Source organism: Taurulus bubalis, assembly GCF_910589615.1.
Source record: "Taurulus bubalis genome assembly, chromosome: 15".
Classification (NCBI taxonomy): Eukaryota; Metazoa; Chordata; class Actinopteri; order Perciformes; family Cottidae; genus Taurulus; species Taurulus bubalis.
The window spans coordinates 15,505,954-15,532,070 of NC_136603.1; the positions used below are offsets into that span (position 1 = coordinate 15,505,954).

The 26,117-nt window shown below is 41.6% G+C and overlaps 1 protein-coding gene across 1 annotated transcript in view; it reads left to right on the forward strand.

Annotated features, from left to right (window-relative positions):
* myo16 (myosin XVI) overlaps nt 1–26,117 on the forward strand; it is a gene marked incomplete at both ends in the record, with an annotated part of 73,314 nt that overhangs the window by 2,837 nt on the left and 44,360 nt on the right. Inside the window, 7 exons of the mRNA XM_079230920.1 lie at nt 979–1,248; nt 11,432–11,502; nt 12,304–12,447; nt 18,292–18,400; nt 20,644–20,768; nt 20,922–21,047; nt 24,299–24,374. Of these exons, the coding sequence (XP_079087046.1) occupies nt 979–1,248; nt 11,432–11,502; nt 12,304–12,447; nt 18,292–18,400; nt 20,644–20,768; nt 20,922–21,047; nt 24,299–24,374 (921 nt within the window). The remainder of the gene's footprint in view (nt 1–978; nt 1,249–11,431; nt 11,503–12,303; nt 12,448–18,291; nt 18,401–20,643; nt 20,769–20,921; nt 21,048–24,298; nt 24,375–26,117) is intronic.

The window sequence follows — 26,117 nt, forward strand, 5'->3', positions numbered from 1 at the left end:
AGTTGGTGGGCCAGAAAGAAAAACACCTCTTCATTTTTTACTTGTCCTTCGGGGTGGCTGTGACCTGAATTTGTCAAATTGTCAGGGCTATAAATGCCAGATTGATGCACATGCTTTTACTTCAAACCTACCTTATGTAATATGTATTTCTTTGTATGTGTGTCTCTTGATTTTTATTCGCATACACTCGCGGTCAGTCAATACCCATACTACCATACTACTTAGTTTGCAGCACAAATATTTAGTCCCAATATAGTATGTCAAATGCAGTATGCAAAAAATACCAGGATGTTCCACTGCATCCTATGGCATTTTGCAGTATGCAAGGCAGTGTGCTTTTCTAGATATTGTGACTCACAATCTTCTGCACAGCAACTGAGGTGCAAAGACAGAAGAGCTCATTTACAGATGTCACATTATCAGATATGTAAGCAACAGGGTCAGAGTTCAATTATCAATGTTATGACTAACACATCATCTACCGTACATAAGGGCAGCTGCAGTACCTACTAAAACTAAAAACTAAGTATGTGATATGGAACGCAGCCTCAGTATAACACTTTCTGAGCCCACCTACTGCACAAGCACTGTGCATCCAAGCAGACCATAATAGGTTTAGCAGCTGCCTGGGATGAGATCTGTTTGGCGAAGTTCCACCGAGAGGCAGGGAGATTATGCGGAGTCAGGAGAATCACTGCGACAGGAGAGACGGCACACCAAATGCTGTAACGCTACTTTCAACTCACCCCGAGGCTAAACAGACATCACATATCCTTTACAGTAAATATTCTAAATGCCCACACACAACTGCAGACAGACATGCACACAAAACCGTTCAACACAGTTGTGCCTGGAGAGGAAACACGCGTTGGTGTGTTCTTTCACTTTGGTCCTGTCTCCTTAGCTCAGTATCAAAGTGCATAGTGGGTAAATGCTGTGAACTGCAGTGTTTTCACTCATTTCTCTTTTGCTCATCAGGTTGTTTCCAGCTATGTAATGTCTTTCGTCAGAACATGGAGATAGACCAGTGTCTGCTGGAGTCTCTCCCCATTGGCCAGCGCCAGCGGCTGGTCAGGAGGATGCGCTGTGACCAAATAAGGGCGTACTACGAGAGGGAAAAGAGCCTTCAGCGCCAGCAAGGTGGAATCAAGGTTCGAGCGCCGCCCACCCAGCACAAGAAGCACCGCGTCCGCTTCAGCCTCGCCGATGTCATACAGGATGCCATCATTCGCCATGACGACAAAGAAGGTGGGTGCGCAAATGAAGGTGTATGGTTGAGTGAAAAGGTAGTGTGTGGATGTGTATGCACACACGCACACGCACACGCACACACGGGCCAAAAAGAGCTTCTTCAAGTCACACACTTTGTTTTGCTGGAAGCTGTCCACTCAACTGAGGAGAGCAAAGTGAAGCTTTTTATCCTGAAACTAACTGCTCTCAAGGACAAAAATACCTTCGCTGAGATGAATCCACTGTTGAGAGCTACTGAGAGTCACTTTTTGGACCTGGCTGGTTTGTGGTCTACTGTGTGTTTTCATATTTGTCACACAAACACAAAGCAATACATCAAAACAAATATTAGCATGCTAAAATATTAGCCCAGGGAAAATGAATACTGGGCATTGTTTCAACCATTCAGCCATTTGTTTCAAACAAATAGGAGCTTGACTATTCTGGGTGTATTTGGATGATTATTTATTTCATGAATTCAGATGACAATGAAGATAATAATAATAGTCAAAATACATTCACACGAACTGTGCAAAAGGACTCTTGAGATCTGTCCTCAGGTACGCAGTAAATCTGATCTCCCCTCTAAGCACGACTGCAGACTGCTCGTCTCCCAGTAAAGACACACTGGAGTACTCAAGCTGTTTTTTCAGGATAAAATAGTCAATGAACTCAGAAGATTCAACAGGTCCTCACACTTTACTCTGCAGGACATTGATTTTTGTATCCAACCTCACCGTCTTTCTTTTTGGCTGTGCCAGTCATTTGCCAGCCGTTTACCCAGCTGTCAGGGTGTATCTGTGTCATTCCTACCAGCAGTCTTTGCAGGTCATTGTGTTAATCTCTGCTCTCCAGCTGCCAAGGAGGTTCAGCTGGGGCCTGGGTGCAGCTGGTATGCCATTGCAACAGCCAGACTGAAACCAGGGTACGTTGGCTTGGCATGAATCAGATCTGCCACTCTGCATAATGCCTACTTACCAACCAGGCGCCGCTGGGGCAGTGAACTGGTACCAGGCTACTGTTGCGTTGGCATGGGAAGACCTCTTGACAGTGACACATTCATTTGTGACACATTCATCCCTTGACTCCTTGAGTCAAGGGATGAAAGCTCTATGATCCATTTGTGTTCCCCTGTATCGGCCAGTCTTGTTCTTCTATCTGTTTTGTAGTGTCTATCTCTCCGTGAGTGGATCCGTCCAAACCCCCTCGACATATCACTTGGTTACGAGGATCAGTACTTTCCACATCTTGACAGTGGTTCTCGAGAGCTTTTCTCACTGGTCCTGGTTAGCAGAGTGCTCATAGGTTTTTTCCCCTTTGCTGCTTAAATTGGCTCTCTTTTCCTTTTGTACAGAGTGATAGGATTTGCCTCAGGCTTGGACTTACCCCAGAGTAATGTGTGAGCATTTCTGTATCTTTTCCCCTTACTACAGAGGTATTTTTAAGTAAGGATGAATTGTGTACACACACTCGTTGCAATGAGAGCCCAAGGGTTAATGTGGTAGATCGGAGTAAAAGAATAAAAGATTCGCATTTGACTTGTCAATGGCAATATTCCCCAGTCTGTTGCCTGGAAAGCAGACCTCAACAGAAATGTGAGGGCTGATTTCCTCTTTGTGATGCAAGCTGTTTCCTTACATTTGCATATGTGTATCTGTTAGTTGCGATACAATGATGTCTTTAACATTGCTGTTATCATGAACAAACTGGGCACATGCCAACTTGACTAGTACTCAATCTTCAGCCGTTTTCCCCAGTTGGTGATGATTAATGGAAATAAATGGACGCAACAACGTTTGTGACTCATCATTGTTTTGAAGAACTTGTGTGTGTGCAAAAGAGAAAGAGAAAAGATTAGCCAAAATAGGGCCCAGAGAAAAGAACACAAAGTGGCCGAGAGGGAAATAGAATGAGAGGGAATTAGTGAACCCTTCTTATGTGCTAATTAAAGCCGGTTTTCAGTGAGTAAGCTTGAGAATTAGATTCACCGATAGAGCAGAAACTCAGTCCGCTGACAAGGCAACCAGGTAATCGGAGATATCTCTCACATACAGCCATACAAGGACTTATTTTCTTATCGTACAGGAAATAAGATGAAGGGGAATAAAATGAAGAGAAGCAGGGTGGAGAACAAAGGAAAAGTTGAACATGGTGGGAAAATGAAAAATTGGAAAGCCAGAGAAATTGAAAGGCAGCAGAAACGATGCATCTGATTAGGGAGGATATTGTAGGGTTAAGGTAAAAAAAAAAGAGCACACAGCCATATATATATATATATATATATATATATTAGATAGGAGCATACTATATTTCCTCCCCATTATCCATTCCTATCTGTCATATGCAAACATCTGGCTCACTTGCTTTTTGACATTTGGTGAAATTGCTTTTCCCAAACCAATCTCTTAACTTCATCAAAACAAGGCCCATGTGGAACGGCAGCAGCTGTTACTTTGTAGCCATGAAACCAACGATCTATTTTTATTATGTCATCCTCTTACAACAGAATAATAATATTAAATATCACATTTTGGTTTCCGTGGTTCTTCCTGAGCTGACGATTCCTGCCTAAATTGATTAAATGTTCAAAGTTGAAATAATTTGTAAACGCTTAAGAAAGGTGAGCAGTAATGCAGGTAAATCTAAGATGGAGTAAAGTGGACTGTTGCATCACATCACCTTGGAAGTGTTTGTGATGCCACATTGATGGTATGAAAACACATCTGGTAACAACTTTACGCGTGAGACACCAACGGAACATATATCTGTTGCTAAGTATTGAGACCTCGTCTCATAAGCCACATGTTTGCACTGGTATTGCATCAAATTGCAGAGGATGTAACACCGTCTGACATTGCTGTACTTGTTTTGTTTCAGTGTTACAACACTTTAATGCTGTGAAGTCGCATATTGTGTAAGTGTGCATGTGCACATGTGTCACCGTTGCATTTCGACTCGAGAGCATCCATCAGAACTACCATTATTGATCAGTGTGTATAGATCCATCTTGCAGGGACTCGCAGACTCCAATCAATTATCCATAGTGAGGAAATGAAGCAGAGATTGTAGTTTATAGCTCATAGCGTTCAGTCTGTTCTGGAACACTGATTTAGACGCAATTTATGAATCTGAATCATAACATTTCTAAAATCGGAAAAATATTTGCACCATGTCTTGTGTTATACAAGGTTTAGCCACATGTGTTGATCACTCCCCGCCTCCAGATCAGTGCAGCAAAGCTTAACAAACAGAGCAGCATATTTTCTGGCAGTTTAAATAGGCCTTTGTCCCGTTGAATTGAGTCCCTAAATACCTCAAAATTCTGCGAAATACTGCAACAAGGTGCTACCGGTGCTCCCTAGTCCTCAGTATTTAACCAGGATCAGTGTTCAAATCATCATAGATAGATATTATGTTACGTTGTGTGTCTATCAAAGGAAATTATATTCTCTACATATACTCTCTTGTTAATGTAATGGAGGTGCAGGACGGCACCATAACCAGACAGGGAAGAGGAGAGATGGGGACATGGATGAATATGGATGTAGGAGGAATACATTCATATTTCTCCGCGACTGCACATGCTTGGATTAAAGGCATGCCAAACACCTGTCATGTTTTTGACAGAACGGGGGCCTCGGCCCACAGAGGTGGGAGAGAAAGTTGTCATTGTATCTTTTACTGGAATCCAATTTAAAACCATAAGACTTCCTCTGTTACAGCAGGGATCCCTGTAATGTTAACTGCGTCATCAGGCAGCATATTTACACTTTTCACTGGCAGTGGTGTTGAGCTCAGCTTCTAAAATTAATCCTTTGGTTCACTTTATGACTCATCCATGTCCCTTTTTTATATAAGAGAGAGCAAAAGATGAATGAGACAGTGATGTTGCTAAGTACGCTTCCTGCGTCTGATGTATTAACATCCGAAAGTAAACTCTCTATGGATGGTTCTGGGGGACAACACATTAAATAAAACAGTGGCTGCCATATTCTTACCGCATACATCTCTTTTTCAGATTTGGGATTTTGTGTTTCATACTCAACATAACCATAATAATAAAATCCATATAACATTAAAAAAGCACAGATTTTATTGGGGACCCACTCAAATGAGCACCGGTGGGTCCCTGGGACTCACTACATTGAAAACCTATCAACATCACTGAGAGAGCATGAAAAACAAAAGTACTTTGCAAACTCATCGTCTCGCATCATGTTTATAATGGAGGATGTTTACAGAACGTTGTGAGTTAACATTTCTGAAAAGGTTTTTTTGCGGATTAGTCCTGGGAATACTTCAGATGTTATCTTGTGAAAATGCATACCACTCTGGTGTATATGCTGCAAATGTACAACATTTTTCCAGACTTTTAGCACCTGCAAGTTTCATTTCACGGAACTCACCATACTATAATCTACATTTAGAGTTTAGCAGTATTGGAAAACTGTATCTGTGCCTTTTTTTTTTTTTTTTGTTCATCAGGATCAAAACCTTGGAAAAATGTCAACGCTCATTTCAGAAACATGGTGCAGTGAGGTGAGACAGGGCCTCTTGTGGCTATGACTCTGTGATGAAGGGCCAAAGAGACACAAGCATTGGTGAGGGATTTGAACAGAAACTCATATGAGACTGCCAAGGAGTGGTGCTGTAGGGACACATGTGTCTGGTCGCTAGATGAAGAAAATTGCATATTATAGAGGATTCATTAAAGGGATTTTATTGAATTCATGGAATGTAGGGCTGCAACAACGAATCGATGAAATCGATAAAAATCGATTATCAAAAGTGTTGGCAACGAATTTCATTATCGATTCGTTGTGTCGCGCAATTATTACGCCGGGCAATAAGTCGCGGAGAAAAAAAAAGAGCAAAGCAGAGCAACTAGCCGGCCAGCGTTTCTGAGATTGGAGTGAGACACGAGAAAAGCTGAGGTTGTGATCTTCTCAAAAATAGAAGATCTTTGACGAGTCTTGGCCAATCAGCGTCTTCATGTTCCTCAAACTTGTTTTTAATGGAAGCTAGTCAGCTTGCTATCACGTTAGCTAACGTGTTTGGGTTGTGTATTGTCGTTAAAGTTACTTTATGTTCCGTTACAGTTCAGTCTTGCTTGTAAAAAAACGTAACGTAATGAAACATGCCGTCACCCCTCGGTCTGGTTCAGTTCCCGCTGTCACTCGTTAACGTTAAACCGGCTCACCGGTGGATCTGGCTGCAGGTTTTTTTATTTTTTTTTTACTCAAAGTAGAATGAAGCAAATCACGTAGTTGGGCTTAGCCAACAACGTGACGTCGTGGTCATAAGAGACCCAGAATGAAAGAGTTTAAGGAAGAGGACACTCTATATGGAGCAGTACAGCTTCCCTCTGTCCCAGTATTTCATACATATTGATAAAGCAGGGTATGCTAAATTCAGCCTCTGGAGGGATCAATTACAGTAAAAAGGGCTCACATTTGGCAGATGTAAAGTATACATGTGTATGTTTTTAGTGTTAGTCCATTTTATTGTTTTAATTAACAGCTCAGGGAAGTTCAAGGAGCAACCTGTTTGTGCACTTTCTGAAGATGTTTTGCACTGTCACTTTTGTTTTTGAATAAAGGGTTGGAAATGAACGCTTTATTGATTTATTTATCTGATTCATCGATTAATCGAAAAAATAATCAACCGATTAATCGATTATTAAAATAATCGTTAGTTGCAGCCCTAATGGAATGTCACTAGTCGTGCAACAGCTCAGAAAACTCACAGTCCGGATCGTATCACAGATCAGAATCGCCGATCAAAGAACAGATCGGATCGGCACAAAATAACTTCAGATCATTGCTGATCCATATTGGCCGATACAAATCCCTTTGTTGTTTGATTGTAGCAGCTGGTCTACAAGGCTCCAGACTATTTTTTTTTTGCCACTGACTCAAAAGTAATTTAAATCACTCTGAAGTCTGTAAATCACAAAAATATTCTAAATGCTATTGTTTTTACTTTGTTATAGTCCTCTAAGGTGTTTTCCTTCATAAACAGCTCATAATGGATCTATAATTTATGTTGTGAAAACATCTCCTTCATACAATTAAAGTTTCTCACCAACACTACCTTTTAGGAGATCACATGTGAACACATGACAACAGTATAATTTACCATTTGCCAAATTCAAATTTTCAAAGAGCCTGAATGCATCATACAGTTTTAGCACAGATTGTTTACAATGTTACATTATTCGAGATTGGTGACGAGAAAAGCATGAATGCCAATGTCCTGATCACATATTTTACTGAATATTAGCGGATAACGATCGTCAGTAAAACTTAATTTGATTTAATTCAGATACACATTACGATACACAAACACACAATGACTGCATGGATTTCGAGGCGAGCAGCTTAGTAGTCGGGAATCTTTAAAGTACTAATTCACTCTTTCGTACACTTGATTTTGAGCTGCAGTTTGGCTGTAGAATGCCACGCGCCGATCAATCGATATCTTCGTTAGGTTTCTCACTCTCTTCCTCTATCTTTTCCACTCGGCTACCAGTTCCTATCTGGTTGCCATGGAAACTCCACATACGTCTCGAACAGCTGTTTTGCAATTTTCCACAAAATGACAGCCGACTTTGCCTCGGGCCCACTCCCCATTCCTCCATCCGTAGCCTAATGGTAGAAGGACACACACACACACACACACACACACACACACACACACACACACACACACACACACACACACACACACACACTACAAAAGCCTGAAGTCAGTGTACAGTCAAACACCAACTGACATATAAAGATTTAGCTGAGAGAGGAAATGACTGTTGTTGCTGTGGGAGAAGCATGCTGTCGCTGAGCTCCTTTTCCGTTTCAACAAGACAACAGAGACGAACATTCTTTACTGTAAACCTGCAACACCTCCTAAATACACACTGTTGCTCCTAATTAGACAGTTTTCCTCATCCACGTTCTTTGATAATACAACAATTTCTAGTGTATCACTGAATGACATGAAACTGTACGATTGGATAACTTATTTCTAACTAGAAATGCCCCGTATTTGTCAGATTTGTTGTCATTTTCCGCTGCTTCAGAGCTCGAAGACAAGGGAGTCATTTGTATCCATTCAGGTACCGAACTGCTACTTGACATGTGGCCTGGTTAACAACTCAGGAGTATGGATTTTGTCCTCCCATCTCTTCCAATGGAAGCACCGTAGGAAGAGATCTCTTGATGGCTAGTATGAATCTATTCCAATGTTCATATGGACTACTTAATATTGTTTTAAGACACGCATAAAAAAAATATTTTGAACCTATTATTCATATATTCCACTGCCTTTGTGAACCTAAAACCTTTGGTAAACTAATTCGTCCACATGAATACAGTTTTGTTTTCACAAGAGTTTTGAAGAATTAAAAAAATCGAGCTTAAATTTTTCAGCTTTAGGGCCATATCATCTCTTTATACTTGTGCCTTAAGACAATGGTGCCTCATTATTTAGAGAGCTGAGGTTGTTCTGCACATTTTTTTGCACAACACATGAGTATGTATCATATGCAAGTGCCTTTTAAAAAGGTGAATTTAAGTTAAGTACAATTTAAATGTTTACCTCAATAAACTGGCAAACTCCCTACTTGTGCAAAAGGCAAATAGACACAGTGGACTCGAACTATAACAGTGGTTGGTTTTGACGAGTCCGTCAATGGTACATCAGTACTATTGATTGCCAATGGCCATACCGCAAGACAAACGCTTGGCTTTTTTCCCCCTCAACTGCCTGAGGGTCAATATGTAGCTCGTGACCTCCGAGCTCTCTTTAGACACGTTCAATAATGTGCTCTAAAACTCTGGTAGGTTCTTCTATCAAAGACTTGCATTAACTGGTTCTAAAAGACAGGATGTTTTACAGCCGAGACTTTTCCTGACCACTTATACTCATCAATAGTTTATTTTGGTGAAGAAGCAAATCATGTGAGAATAAAAAACGCTGCTCCACATTCACTAATAAGCAGACCCATGATTTACAGCTTGACAGACAGGAAATATCATAATCTATTCCCTGGTAAGGACTTCAGTGCTAGATGAGCCTTAATTGGTGGTTTACAGCCTGAGCCCCAACAGTATATCGAGGAGCCGGCAGGTAATTGTGCTGATTGACTGAAAGGTCGGCCAGTTTGTTTCTCATCAACCATTTAAAGGCCATTAAGCACTGAAGGGGAACTGCATGTGCACAGTATGTGTTTGGCCTGTTGGTATGTCTGCATGTGCTTTCCAAATGATTAGTCAATACACTGATTAACAGACAGAAAGAACTGATGACAATATTGACAAATGTGAAAGTAATTTCTCAAATAAGAAAACCAACCATTTGTTGGTTACAGCTTCTCAAATCTTACAATTTGACATTTCCCTTCATTCATTTCTTTGTTAAATTTAAATTATTTTCATTATTTCTCAATTGGTCAGACAAAATACATACAATATAGAGAACTGCATGCCCTCACATTTGAAGAACTTTTTGTCCTCCTAATTAACAAATATGTTACGTTTTATTTTGAATATCTATTGATTGTTTCAACTTTTAACATAAGTTATTTGTAGGCCACATGTTGATGATGATGAGCATTTTTTTTTCGTAGAACAATACATAATTCACTTAAATATTTATATAATGAAAACAAACAGAATCAGCCTTAATGTATTCTATTGTGTCAGGGTGTGGATATGGGGGCTGGGTGTGTAAAGGCATAGCTGACTGAATATGGTTATCCGTGTTTCTGAAATATGCATATGATGCAGGGAAAACCAGTGTAAACACACATACACATTTTAGAGGCTGCAGTTTGCATTGCTGTTGAATCATAATGTTGAAACAGCGCCTTCCAAAGACCATTTATACAGAAATACAACAAACAAAGATGTCTTGCAGAGCTGCTCTCCATAAGACTTCATTTGTTTTGCCCAGATGTACCTCAGAACCCGTATTATGCTTAAGCTTGCAACAGTGATTAAACATTCAAAGGCTCAGAGTGAAGTTTGGTATATAGTGTAACAGCTGTAGCTTGTTTATCAAGGTTAACGAGGCATACAATATATTTATTTTCAATAAAAACATTTCAATAAATAATTATTTCAAAGTGTGTGTTTGTTGAAGTTTGTTGAATTTTTTTTATTTTTTTAAGTCATATTGTCACATCGTATACTGTTATATATGAGCTCCAGTTATTGTTATCCTCTGTATACAGTACATTATGGCCAAAAATGAATGATCTTCAACATATTTATTAGTAGTGGTAGTTAGTTCGGATTATTAACCAGCATATAATGTTTTGTGTATTGTATATGTGTATGTGTGCATGGTTGGTTGAGGTTATTTAAGCGTGCTTGTCTTCATAACGACCCTTTTAAGTGAAAAGACCTCATGGGGGTCATCATCAGGTTTCATTAGCTAGAAGTATTACCACTGTAATTCCTTAGAGCCATGTGCTTTGCTCAAAGACTCCAGTCTTTTGGGTGTTGGGAGGGAGTTGCGTGACAGTGGTGATTTGTTTTGCTGGGAGAAGGTCTTCCAGAGTTTAGTCAATCTAGTGCCGTCAGTGAAGTCACATATGTCCAAACCACAGCGCTCTTGTTTGTCCATCCTGCTCTATTTATCTGTCTCACTCTCTCTCTCTCTCTCACTCTCTCTCTCTCTCTCTCTCTCTTCCTCTTCTGCTGGGGTCTCATTCATTTTTGGTACATGTTGAATAAATAATATAGGACTGGTACAGTAAAATCACTGACCTTTTTTAGACCCAGACTGTCTACTCGTGTGTTTACGGCTGTCTGCGTGAACTTGTTTGTAGTGGTTCGTGTTGTGTTCAGTCAATTCGTGTCAGTGTGAGTGGGTTGTGCGGCTCACTGGAGCTTACAGTGTGTGATGTGAATGTGTGAAACCCAGAGGTGATCTGATCTGACCCGCTGCTGCAACAAGGAGCTACCAAACACACACACACACACACACACACACACACACACACACACACACACACACACACACAAGTACAACCTTAACACTGATCCACGCCGACATGTCAAGGACAATCGGAGGACACTCGACACATTGGACTGGCACAGATCAGTGTGTGTTTTTACGTTTTCACTGGATGCCCCCGGCTCCCGTCTGTCTTCACATGCAGCAGGTGTGAACATTATGGATGTTTGTTTTGTTGCAGTGTTGCGGCTCCTGAAGGAGGGAGCAGACCCCAACACTCCCATTTCTTCTGGGGGATCCTTGCTGCACCTGGTAAGACACACAGTATTATACAACTATTATAGGAGACATTATACTGACTTGCATTCATTCCATGGCGTAAGCCCAAATAAAACCATAACTGCTACATTCCTAGCCCTTACCTAAATCTAAGCCACATAGTAACCACAATTCAATCTTAAACTTCACTTTAACGTTTATTACCTTTTTTTCATGAATGGGTTTTGTCCCCACAGCTGGATTAATACAAGCACAGCCCTCACACATATACCGTACTTTGCAACAAAACTGTTTTGATTGAATTAAAAGATCAAAACATTTGACCAAACATTGCACTTAAAAAGAAATATCTAAGAAGTTGCTCCAAAATCATAATCTGCAATGTTACTTTACTCTACAGTTGATGTTGATGTGAATCTTGAAATATTTCTGTACTTTTTGCACACAGATGTGTCCATGTGTACTCACATGTATGGGGGATTTAGATTTAGGTTTTCGACCTGCCTAACAAAGCTCCCGTCTAGACACTTGTACCAACAGTACCCTTTTACATTCTGAAGTGCTCTCGCTTTCCAGTTGATAATGCAAAAAGTACAACTTCAAGCTCATTTGGTAAAAACACGATGATGTCCTCTAACATGATGGAGTCCCAATAGCTGTTCTCTTTCTTTTTATCATTCATAATTTAAGCCCCATGGCAATACAAGTAGGCCTATGTAATTGCTAATAGTGTTGTACAATACCCTTTTCACATAGTTAATTAGTATGCAACCACTCATGTGTACTGTTTATAGTTACCGATGCTTCAGGAAATATACATTTCTGTGATTGCAGTGCGCTCGCCATGACAATGTGTTTGCGGCTGAACTTCTGATTGAACGCGGCCTGAACGTCAACCTTCAGGACGAGGACCTGTGGACAGCTCTGCACGTAGCGTGTGTGTGTGACCATGCAGACGTGTTGCTGCTGCTGCTGCTGGTAAGAAACGCATGCAAACATGAACCTGCAGTATATTGCGGGGAATGACTCAAATATACACATTCACACATGCACGGACGCACAATTTTGTAATTTTCTTGTTGATCCTTGCAATTCCAAGCGTGTCAGCTACAAATTAGATTAGTGTTTTGGAATGGGTTGGCATACTAACTCCATGTTTCAAATCAGCTTTGGACTAGTGGCTGTATTCACATTAGTCATCCAGAATCTTCTGTCCAAGTGGAGCGTTTTCCATTCATGAGGGGTTTTGGATTAAAGAGAGTCTGAAACACAGCTTGCCACTCTCTCACAAACCGGGCTGAACCAGTGAAAATGAGAATATTTAGAATTTGGGCATTAGCATGATATCAAAGAGGGAGAGCCCGCTCTGTGGAGGATGTTTCCCGCTCATGTCGGGTCTGTCTTGAAGAGAGCTGTGGTTGTGCTGATTAGGTCCATAACGAGAGCACCAGCTGCAGAGGAGGGCATGCACACCCAGTCCAGTCACTCAGTGGGCTGTTCTGCGTGTGTTGATTGGACCCACGGAGGGGTTAACGGTTCTCCATAGAATCCAGTACAGCCTGGTTCTGCTGATTGGGTCCTGAGTGACTGCTGTCTGTGTGCAGGGCAGGAAAGAGACGTTCCTGAGAGGAATGGAAATGTTTGAAGAGCTGCCAGGCAAAGGATGTGCAGAGAGAAAAGTGTCAGCCTGTAGTTACTGTTGGTTCATGTGACTGTTGGTTCATTGCGTGTTTGCATATTTGCATGCATTTAAATTCCCTCGAAGCAAAGATTCATGCTCGCTGCCTAGTTTGTAGAGCATGGTGTGATATGGATACGCCAAATGCAATTTATGCCGTGGGTTATGCTTTCATGATGGGCAATACCATGAGAGAGGAGAGAAAGATTGAATGCTACTCCCTGGAAGGCAGTAACTAAACGTCTCGGATTCACTCCCAACACACAAGCATTTTCTACTAAATGAGGTCACATTTCCACAAAACTGAAGAGAGCAGGGGTTAAAGAACAAAAGAGGAAGAACACTTCTAAGAAACCCCCCAAATCACTCTAAGCGCTGTGAGAAGTTCAAAATTATTCCAGCAAAGAAATATGGCTTCAGCGTTCACAACTTCAAAGTCCTATCATAGTAAGTGCTAATTTATTTGACTGAATATGCCTCTGTGAATGTTTTTGTGATTGTGACAATGTGGCTGTGAGGAGACTCGACAAGACAGAAAGAATACTTCAAATGTAATAATAAACATTTGCATGCAGTTTTTTTTTTCTTTTCTTTCCGGTAAAATAAGCACCTGGGGTTTCTTTGGTATAATCAGCAGGAAAGCCCAATGCTCTTCCTGTCGAAAGGTAACAAATAAGCTTCAGTCAAGCCACATTTCAGATAGAGATGCAACCCCCCTTTTCTTCTATTCATTCATTTTGACACCCGTCTCCAGTGCCAGTGCCCAGTCATTCTGCTCCGCTGCAAGCTGCAGCTTTATCAGAGCTGTAAGTGGGGAGATCTTCCCTCTGAATATAACGAGTTTACATTTTAATGAGAAGTGGAACACGGGTCTTGACTGGCAGCTTTATCTTGGATTGGCACACGAAGGAATAGTGCTGCTAATAGGTACTAATCTATGGTGTGCTGCTCCTCCATCTCTTCCCCTCCCCTCGCCGCCCCTTGTCCTCTGCTTCTGTCCTTGATTTCCTGTCTCCTGGTTCCTCCTTCATTGAGAAGCAGAAATGTTTTTTGCTGACAGAGTTGTTACCGCGCTTGTCTTGTCGGGAAAGAAGGAGGGGAGGGGTGCATTGTTTCTCTGTGGCCGGATTGGCAGTCATTTTTACTCTCTTATCTCCTGCCTCCAAACAGCAGGAGAAGCAGTAAGCTATTTCTAAACTGATTCCCAGCCTATTCCCAAATACACTCCTAAGCCATTCCTAGCTCGATCTCTGGCTAATGTTGCTCATTGAGACTGACAGGATTAACCGTCAGTTTAGAGACACAGTGGATTTTTTATATATATATATTTTTTTTTTTCAACATAGTCCAGTGAAGTTAGACTTGGCTCATACACATGCATCAGGAAGCTTTAACAGAGGTCTGTGTTACATCTTAGCTTGTGATCCAAAGCCACAACCCACAAGATACTTATCAAATGTAACTTCTTATAGTGACTCAATTATGTCTTCCTAATTTGGTTCCTTGCGAAACTCTGAACTGAAAAGATTTGAGAAGTGATTAGAATTGATTGCATACTTGCCCCAATTTTCTGTCAGTGTCTCCTTGAGAGAAAGTACACAGTGTTGAAAATATGGACTCTTGAACTGTTTACCACCAATGCACTTCAACTGATTTATGTTTGTATTGTTCTTCTTCCTGTTTTCTTCGTTTTCATATCGTAGTTCCCTGTGAAATACCTGCTTTCTGTGTCTAGGCTTGTGCCGGGGAAGATGTAGAAATGCACTCATTTGATCCCAAGGAGACATGTTCTGTCCCAAAATGGTATTTCTCATCTTCCAGTTCAAAACGGGGTTAAAGTTACAGAAGTGACCTACTTTCTGTGCTTGTAAAGGATGAATTCAAAACTTCTGAACTCTGAGTCCTTTGAAGTCAAACGATTAACAGCAAGCCCCCGGCTGCATTTCACACCAGTTGAATTTTTGTGGATTTTAAACCTCCCTCTTCTAAACAAAGTCAAGCAACTGTTGCTCTATAATCTGCTTGAATTGAACTCCAAACCTTCAATTAACTAACAATTTACATTTTCATATTTTTCATTCAAATGCAGACTTTTTCTGCATAACTCCTGGTTAGGTTTAACAAAATCCACTATTTATTGAACGTAATGCCAGTGTGAGTGAATCATTTATGATGTAATGAAGAGTTTAGTTTTAGTGTGTTATGTTGTCTTATCACAGAATTAGTATCTGCATGATGGTTAACAAAAAGTACAGATAAAAATGCTTTTGAGGATTCAGAAGTGTGATAACTACAGTTTTTTCCAGCCGCCTCTGCTGTTTACACCACAACACTGCGGCATAGCGGATTGCAGCTGAGCAGATGTTGTGTGCAATCAGTTGAGAAAAATAATTGCTCAGTTGCCTCTAGTTCATTGTCACTGGATTGCATTTTTGGGGAAAACCCCCAAGAAATCTTTGTACACATCTGGCTTAGATCAGCAAACACAACGGGATAGATTTAAAGGAGACATATCATGACAAACTCACATTGTCAGTGCTTTGGCCACGTACATTTGGGTATCTGGAGAGCCTCCTAACCCAATAAGTGCAATAAGACAGTTGTTTGTGGGCTGCCTGGATCCGAAAACGTATGCAGGCTCATAAAAATGCAAATATTATTAATTATCGGTTTGTCAACCGGTTCTTGTAGAAACCCCAAATACAAATCAAAGTATTAACCTGAAAATGAACATACAGTATGTGACCTTTTTTAAAGAAAAACAATAGTGTGTGGGGACCCTTGCTTTGGATATAAGACAGTGACAGACAGTGTGAGTCCCCAGGGAAAGCTTTCCATGCATCTCTGCGAGTAGTCATTGATTCTGTGGCAGTCACTGCATGTAAAAACTGCCATTATGACTCACGTGCAGCGTAGTATGAACCGATTTCCGACTCTGGGACGTCCGAGGCGGATCCATCATATTGCGGCTCGGGAGCGTGTCGAGGTCAGAAGTCAACGCGTTAACCCCTCACAGCCTGCGTGGCTGCCAGTTAGCGGCGGCTCGTTTATATCTGTCAGCACTTATCATGTTGGCTCAGACACATGATTAATGTCTCTGGATCAATGGTCCACACATCATATTTTATTCACCGTAATATGTCTGCTGGTCTTGGACTTTAGTGTGCCGTTGAAAGATCTTGAGATAAATGATTTCTGCAGTGACAGTTTGTTATTGTTGTTGTTATTTGTGTACAACTCAAGTTAATTTAGCACAGTTCCTAGTGCATGTTATTATGTTGCCGACTGGTTAGTGATTGTTTTCAAATTTCACATTTTTACAGAACAATTCTCCAAGCACTTCATACATTACAAGGTTTATGACACAGCTGAGGGAAGGCAGGCAGTGGTGACAGAGCAAGATATACCTGACTTCATCCAGCCAGACCCCTATTGACTTTTACTGGACCTTGAAGTGAATTGTCTGGGTTAGCACACCCCTTTACGCCACACTATGCAGCACACACACTAACCCACGCACAATAACACACACTCACATGTTAACAGAGGCTCCCCGGGTGGAGCTGTCGGGTTTATGAGGAAGTTGATTACCGTTTGGGAGCAAAGCACAAATCTGAGGAATATTGATGGAGTAGACCATGTTTGACAATAGAATGCAAGGGAGGGATGCAGGGTGGTGTTTGTGTGGCGGAAGGGGCATAATAGTATGCTATGCCCCCTCTCTGACTCCCTCACCTCATCATTTGCTCTTCAAGCTGTGCTTCACGTCGCGATAAGGTTTCTTGTTTTCTCATGAATAGTCACCAAGCAGCAGCTGATAGTTGTTAATGTTAATTAATTCCCTTTGTTAACCCCTAACTAACCCTCATAAGTGAGTGAAAACAGCTCCCACTAGATGACACAGATGGCTGCACAATGAAACCGCATCGCTCACCAGAACACATCCTCTGATAACTGGAATTGACCGCATTGTGCTGCTTTTATCGCACTGTAATTGCTCTGCATTTCTTGAATTAATCGTTTCCTTTGAATATCTTCAAAACGTTTTTCATTTTATTTATATATATATATATATATATATATATATATATATATATATATATATATATATATATATAAAAACAAAAAGAACCTTGTCTGTTTATAAATCAATTAATAATTGCAAGGTTGCACTGATGGATTCGGGCTCCGTGTCCTTGTGGTTTGGCGGCTCGGTTTTGAGAGCGCTAACGGTTCTTGTGTTGCTCTGTCAGCCGGCTCCCTCCTCGCATTTAATTCCTCTTCCTCCCATTTTTCCCTTTCCCCACCTCTTCCCTCTCTGTGTACCTAAGGACTGGGTCATAAATCTCTTCGCCGCACTTCAACTCGGCCGTTTGAATTCTATTAGCTGTAAATATTCAATAAGGATCCTCACTTAGAGTCCCCCTGTCCCTGTTATCAGACTAGTCCAGCTACAATCGTTACACCCGCTTGTCCTTTACGGTTAAGTCAAACAACAGGAAGGGATTTATGTCTGGATGCTGACAATTTCCTCTTGAAACGATGTATGTTACGTTTAGTACCCGACCCCAAGGAGGGGATGATAAAAATGAAACGGACAGAAAGAAAGTCCACATGAGTACATTTTGCATGGCTTGTACATATTTCTGCTTTACTGGTAAAGCACAGCAACATCTTTACAAATAATAAGTGCAGTGGAGTCCCTGCAAAGAAAAGCAATTAATCATAACCATGTAGTGACCAACGACTGCACTGCCAGAGTAACAGTCATTAAAGGAGCCCGAGGGAAGGCCTTCCATGTTATCTCATGCTATAACAGAAGACGGCTTTGGCAGGGTCCTTTTGTTAAGTAAACTCATTAATCTTTACACATGCACACACACGCTCATCCCGATGAACCCAGGTACCGGTAACCAGCGCCCTCGCGATTCACTGCCCCCCCCCCTCCCCCCAGGCAGTTATTTAATGAGTTCTTTAATTCACTGTATTGTCTGTTAATGTCTCATTGGTTCTGCTCAGGTATACGCCTCAGGGAAGCCGCGATAATTGTGCCCGCTTCATCATCGATTTCAAGTCTGATGAATTGCCCCGGCTAAAACTCTTTTTCTTCTGTCTTCTGCTTTCTTCTGCTCTGCGTGTGGAAGACTGGGGTGAATGTTCTGCTGCAGGACGTCAACGGAAACATTCCTCTGGAATACGCCTCCGAGGGAACGGAGACTAGCTATATCCTCCGAAAACACCTGGAGGAAAATGGTAAAGCTCTGCGCACCTTATTTGTTCTGCCTTGCTCAACGAGAGAAGGCCAGTGAGCCAACATTGACATTTCACATTTCATTCATCATGAGCCCCATTGAAAGTGTGACTCAATGAAATACAGCGGCCCAATTCCATGTTAATTCAATGACACAGACTTTCAGAAAGAAAACAATTAAGCATAGTGAGAACAAGTACAATTTAAACAGTTTAATTTTCTTCATTTAGGAATAATAGGGATTGTGTGACTGGTTCATATGTCGTACCGGCAGTAAAGTAAGCGTGTGTGCGTGTGCATGTGTGTGAAGTACACCCACAAGCCAAATGATGGTGGATTGCAATTTGGGCACTTGTCTCCCACAGAGAAGGGAGAAGGTCAACACAGGGCCTGCGAATAACAGAGATAAAAACACAGGAGAGTCGGAGGCACACAAAGAGCAAAGTGGTGGAGGCACAGACATGGAGTGACAGCGGGAGAGGCAGGGAAAAGTGGCAGAGAAATACAGCGGGAGACTCAGAGAAAGGGGAACAGGAATCGTGCTGACAAAGCTAGACAGAAACAGATGGAGACAATGATGGAGGGCTTTCCCTCATCTGCCTTTGGCCTCGAGTTCACATGACAAATTCAAGATTCTGAGTGCAGATCGCTAACTCGTCGAAGCTCAGACCACACACACACACACACACACACACACACACACACACACACACACACACACACACACACACACACACACAGGCTCTCTGACTCCTTAGCCACAGATTTTTTTGAGACTTCTGGCTGCCAGCCCCTGTGGTGATCTCTCTCCCTCTTGTGTACCCCCCCGACACCCCCCCCCTCCTTCATCACGCTGGGCTTTGCCACCATGAAACACACTCGTACTCACACAGGCTCACTCTGTTGCCATAGCAACTTGGCTATACGCTCCCTATTCCCATCAGGTTTGTGGGTAAAAGACAGACTGTCCATGTGTCTTTACATCAGGGAGAAAAAGGAATTCTGTTTTTCTTCTCACTGTCGCAGCCGAATGATTCTTATTCTTATTATTCTTCATTTAACCCTTGTGTTGTCTTGGGGGTCAAAATGACCCGTGTACGAGTGTATATGTATGTGTGTTGATGGGTCATTTTGACCCCAAGACAACACGAGGGTTAATACTGGATTCCTCCAAGTATTGGCACTTTAGAGAATAATAATTCTCTCCTGTTGTGGTAATATTCCCATGAGCATGTCTCAAAAAGCTACACACCCTTTGGCTCTCATTTGTTTGGAAAGACAAACTTATTGATTAGCTACTCCAACCAGACTACCTGGAGAAGTCCCATTAGTTAGTTCTCGAGCGCTTATCCGACTGAAATATAGATTGATTGATAATCAATCCACGCTATTATAGCAACCAAAGATAGATATTCAGTGTTTATGTGATTGTGGAGCAGTGCATTGACCTTCATAGTTTGGGATAGATGTAGACTGCTGTTTGGCTGTGTCAGACAAAGAGACCGCTACAGTAGCCTTGCTCTTTATGAGTATTGGATGACCTCATGCCCATCAGGATTACCTTTGGCCATCACTTGATTTGCCAGGCTTTGGTTTGAGCATGAGGTTTCCTGTGTGCTGTCAGTTTGAGGGTGTTTTCTCTGCCAATGTTGTACACACAGCCTCCCTTAAATTGCATACTCTGGTTGTGTTGGAATTCAGCACTGATACTGCACAACCACTATCGGAGAGCACCATGCTGAACTCACGCCAAATCCTGTTGAGAGGTTTAGTTCTGCTAAAACTGGGGAATCTTGAAAGGCAAAACGTGTCCGAACCTCGTACTTGAATGTAACTCATCCCTATATGTTGAAAAACTCTGTAAACCACGCAGTGTTTTAAGCAACCAAATCTTAAGTGTAAGGTTTAACAGGATCAGATCGATTTACTGAGAGTTAAATTAAGATGAGTAAGATCAGGAAGCCACTGCTCCCGGCCAAGAAATATATACGCCCCGTATAAATAGCAAGTGATCATTTTTTCACTTTTGTTTTTGTTCAGATTAAATAACGCGTTAATTAGAGATGAAGGCCAAATTCCTTTGGACAGAGCCAGCTGTTTAATCTTTTTTTTTTTGTGGCTCCAGACTCAAACGCACAGATATAAGTGCCATAGAACGTCTCCAAAATGTCAAACTATTTATTAAAGGATAACAACTAAATACTCACCGTAACATGTGGGTCTCAATCGTGTTTGTGCGTTTTAGGTGTGGATGTGTCGTCCATGCACGCCATGAAGATGCAGAGACGTAGCACCATGCTCTCTGATGTCAGACAGCTTGCAGCCACAGGGGGAAGCCTCAACCAGCCCAATGATGACGGGGTCACACTGGTATGTACGGTCACATGTGTTGGTGTGTGTGCGTTGACCTCTCGCTTTCTTCAACTCCATTTTGTTAGATACTGTAGCTTCTCATTTTTTCGCTGTCATCACTGCATCTCTTTTTCTCTCCCTCTCTCTCTCTCTCTCTCTCTCTTTCTGAAGCTCCACATAGCGAGTGCCAGTGGTTATAGAGAGGTGGTGTCCGTGTTGTTGGAGAGTGGAGCGGACCCTCATCCAGCTGACAACATCTTCTGGACCCCTCTCCACCTGGCTGCTAAATATGGACAGGTAACTCGCAGCTGCTCAACAAAATGTCACAATGTCATTGACATTAATTAAGTAGTCCCCTAATTTTCACTCATCTAGTTTCATTTATCTGATTGAATTAATTAAATAAGGAGGACGTTATTGATGGATGAGTGCTTCCTCTGAGGCAGTTGCCTCCAGTTACCCTGCACACGCACTGATAAGCTGCTCTTTTTTGGCCTATTGATTAGGAACAGTCAAGCTGCCGGTACAGAGCAGTACTGCGCTTGCATTTGTTACAGCATTTTAGATGAGCAGTTTAATGTCTCTCTTCGAGCAAAAGAGATTGATTTCCAGATGGAGCGGAGGTGAGTTGTTGGCGCGATGAGATCTGGTGGTTTGGGAGGAGTCCAACTATGAAGGAAGGGAAGTGAACACGTTCAGATCTTGCTGACCCAACTGGATATGCAATTACATGTCTCTGCTGTGTGCTGGGGCTGCTGAAAAGGAACAACATATTCTGTATTTAGAGTCCCTCTCTACTTCTTTGGTTCGTCTACCCTGAAGACATTTGTTTCCTCCTTCTAGAGGGTGTTTTAAAACGTTGTGTAATCTTCTAAATAGAATAGTAACATTCTTTCGTTGCTTTGATTTTAATACTTTCTGCATAAGCAATTAATGTGTGTGTGTGTGTGTGTGTGTGTGTGTGTGTTTGTGTTTGTGTTTGTGTGTGTGTGTGTGTGTGTGTGTGTGTGAGTGTGAGTGTGAGCAATATGTAAGTGCATCTGACTTGAGAGTGGCATTCTAGAGGATTGGAGAATCGATTAGTTTCCCTTGCAGTGCTAAATCACCTCAGCCATCGGCTCTTTACTGGTGCCAGTGCTGTGCTTCCTGCATACCAACGACTCCCTGAGCCTTCTGAACACTCACTTCCTGTTACCATTCCCTTTTACTGACAGTGACATGCCAGTAGTCAGGATATTATGGGTTCAAGATGTGTGTATGCAGCCAACCAAATTACTGGTCCCACCAAGAAGAGGCTTTGCTGAGGCAGAAGCAAACCGTTGCCTGGAAACAACTTGCTGACAACTGTAACACGAGCTGGAACGTTAAACCCGAAGACCCCCGTCTGCATTGTGGCATACGTACTACACTGACCCTTTAAGAAGATACATGACCCTATTACTGCAGCTAATTAAGCCTCCCTCTCTCAGACTTGTGATAAGTTAGACCCTGGCTCTTGGTGTCCTTGATTTGAGTCTTGACTCTTCAAGATGTGTTCTCTTCAGGGAAGCATTTTTAATGGTTTTGTGTCTGGATTTTCCAACAAAAATGGCAGGATGTTAAAGTAGAGCCCTATTAGGGTTGGAATAATTAAGTCAGTTTTCATAATGAAGGTACATGTGAAAGTTATGGCAATATAGCATTTCTTAAGCTTTAAAGTTAATCTCAAGATACATTTTAATTTATTTCTTAAAGGAAATTTGGGCCTTTACAAATACCGACGTTGTCTATGTGAATATGCATCAGCTATGAGGTTGCTCTGTCCCCGCGAAACCCAATGAGATTACCTTTTCCTGATCCTCCTGACCGACTAAAGAGTTAAGATCTGGTGGTGCCACTGACGTGTTGCCCATATTTATAGGGTGCGAGTACAGCTGACAGGTTTGTAGGCAGAAGAGATGCTATAGACTCATAGCCGAACAGCTGTTAACATTCGTCAGAGTCCGCTGAATGTGCTGAGCCACTCTCCTCCGCGCTGCAGGCAATGCCTCTTACTCTGCTGTAGTACAGAGAAGAAGAACTTTGGAACGTTCTTTTTTCTTTTCACGGGCCGAGTCGTTCTGTCTATGATGAATATAATCCTCTTGAAGTGTAAAATCCCCTTTATTGTTTTAATATTGTCGGTTTGTTTTTACCGAAGCGTCTCAGGAGCCTTTTTGGTCCAGTAAATTGTTAAGAATCAGTAACAGTAGCTGGCGTTAGTTTTACCAGTTAACGTAGCCCAAGCATGATAATGTGGTTCATTGCTTTTTAATATTGTCTATTCGTTCACAAGTGAATTGCAAAAATAGTTTAAATGTTTTAGGACGTCTTCCAGTCCTTAAACTGTGCTTGTTGCATTGCAGCTAAATATTGTAGTGTGGCCTAAATAAATTCAACAAATATATTTCTAATTAAAGTCTTCATAGGGAGAAGGATGGGGTGGATGGTTGAGTCACAGGACTTTCACCCAGGAGACGGGTGTTTTGTGTCTCGTGTGAAACCAAAAGTATCATACTTAATTTAACCCAAAACAAAACAAGAACTTTTACTGAACATGACCACGTAATTATGGTGCCTAATTAAGAATTTGCAGAGTTTGCAGCCAAAAGCCCCACAAGCAATTAAAACACTTTAATGTTGATATGAAACATATTTCTGGTTCAGAAAACTTTGAGATTCAACGTATTCATGGTTTGCAAAAACGTACAATGCCAACGTTTTATTCTGGTGATTGGGTTGCATAGTGAACAGGAGAAGGGGATGTGTTAGTTATTATCCTAGAAGGCTCTGGTTGTGATTAATTATCAGCCACAACAGGGTTTATTTAGCTGGGTCACGCCATGCTTCTCACATTACCAAGAAACAATAAAGATTCTTGTCAGTGTCAATAAATAAAGTCACACTTGGTATTCACAGATCACATAGTGCAGCTCTCCTCTTGGATTCTTTACAGATGATAGACCACAGAGTCAAAGAGGGGTGTTGACAGAGAGAATGCAAAAAGAAGATGAAGGGGGCAATGAGAGGGAAAGGAGGACAGATCTGACAGAGAGCCTGACAGCTGAGAATAAAGGAATAACCTTGACAGAACAATAAAGGACAGAGGTGACAGCCATCACATGTCACCGTGTGTAAAAATGAATGTCGACGACTATGGGGTTCTTCCACTTTGACATGTGTTGGTAGATAGGCTTATTATCGAAGGATCTGCTCAGTCAGGGGCAACGCTTGTTTAGATCTGTCGTGTGTGACATACATACGTTGTTTGTATCATCGGCTCAGTGTTCAAATTCAAGATCTGTATCACAGTATATCCGACATTTACATCTATACATTGACACTGTAGCAGCAAATGTGGGAATATCTCCTATGATCTGAACAACAAATCTGCTATGAAATGTTTTTTTTTGGGGTTCTTGCACTGATGGTTTGAAAGTTGCTGCAGTTAATAGTGCCCTAGAAATGTTAGCTTTTTTTTCTGAGGATCTAATGAAAATGGATGTGGGTGTTTCTCCCGTCTCTTACAGACAAGCATCGTTAGCCAGCTCCTGAGGCACAGAGCAAACCCGACTCTGTTGAACTGCAACCAAGACAAGCCCTCAGGTAACACATTAAGGCATTCACACAAATATGTGCACGTACACACACAAATGTTGCTGCTGGAGTAGGCAAACATGTTTTTCGCAATCAAGAGTTAATGATGCAAAGAAGCGGAGGAATGGATTTTGACTTATTCAGCTGCGAATGCATTAATAATCACTGTGATAACACAGGCTCATGAACACACACTCGGTATACACAGTGAATGAGGTTTCGTCACAGTCAGTCATCTGTGCTCATCTGAGTGCATCTACGAAAGAGAACTCATTCATTAATGAAAGAAAACTTTAACACCTGACTCGTACCCGAACACACAAGCACTGCTTAAAATGGTGTGTTAGCAGTAATCAAAAGAGGCTTGTGTGATTCATTTGCTAATAAGCATAAAGGTATCATCAAGCGGCATTATATTATTTTTTGTATTTCTTTCTTAATATTTGAAGCTTACAAGATAATCAGAGGAGATCTGAATAAAGACTATTTGCACTGATATAGTGGTGGGAAAGTTGTGTGGATGTATGTTCCACAGTTAAGGGAAGATTTAATTGGTGATTTTTGCGTTGCATTATTAGTTGCAAATGTGATACAGCTGCCCTCTGAAATATGATACCAACTCTTACAGTGTTATTTTTAGTTCTAGACCCCCATTAAATCATACCCTCTAAAATTAAATCAAAGATACCCATCAATAGTTCTGACCACTAGAGATGATGGGGAGCAGTGTTTTGCTCTTACTACAAAACCAGAGACAACGGTAACAGGAAGTGAGGGTGGCTCGATGCATTTCACCGCTCCAGCTTCGGGGTAGAAAGTTAGCAAAGTCAGACTACAACTGTCCAGTGTAATCTTCCGTTAGGCTGATAGAGCTGTGCTAGGTTCATATGACTGAACTATGAATACAAATACTTTTATTTCATTCACTGTGTAGAAATCGTGTAGGCTGTTAAACAGTAGAATTTATTGTTTTGTGTTGGCAGATAAATCCTATCTCAGGCCTAATGTCGTGTTCTGCTTCATGAGGACGCAATAATATGCTCACATTGCTGCCAGTTGCAGAGGGCGGCAATGCAACTTGTTGTACATGCAGGCCATAATACGCGAAGAAGATAAACAAATGAAACGCCTCAAACAGATTGGAAACATCTCATCATTGCTAGCCAGACCTGTATGTCAAGTGATAATGGAAAGGCGTTCAACACAATTGAAGGCCCTCTAAGATGCACACAATGCATTTTGAAGAGAAACGTATATTAATGTTGGCTGATGATCCCAAAGAATCTTCTAAATTCCTCTCCCTCACTCACACACACACACACACACACACACACACACACATACACACACACACACACACACACACACGCACAGCAAGGGTCTTCTTAAACCTGAACAGATCCATTATAAAACCATTCACTGAACCAGGCTGCTGATGCAGTGTAGTCATTGTAAATGTATGTGTGATAGTGATGAAATGTGCCGTATAAGAAGAAAGGCTTTATGTTCCTCATCCATCGTGCAATAGAATACCATAGCTGCCTCTAACATTTACTCCCATAGCTTCATCACCCCTCTGATTGCCTTACTGCCTTAATCAATAGCTCCTTCTTGCATGTAGGCTTAGAAAAGATGTGAGACAAGCCCTCAGAGACTCAATCCCCCTCTTTCTCACTTGAAGCCCCACATCCCTCCGCCAGCGGCCACATGACGAAGGAAAGCCAGAGCAAGAGATGGGAGTCGAGGGGGTTG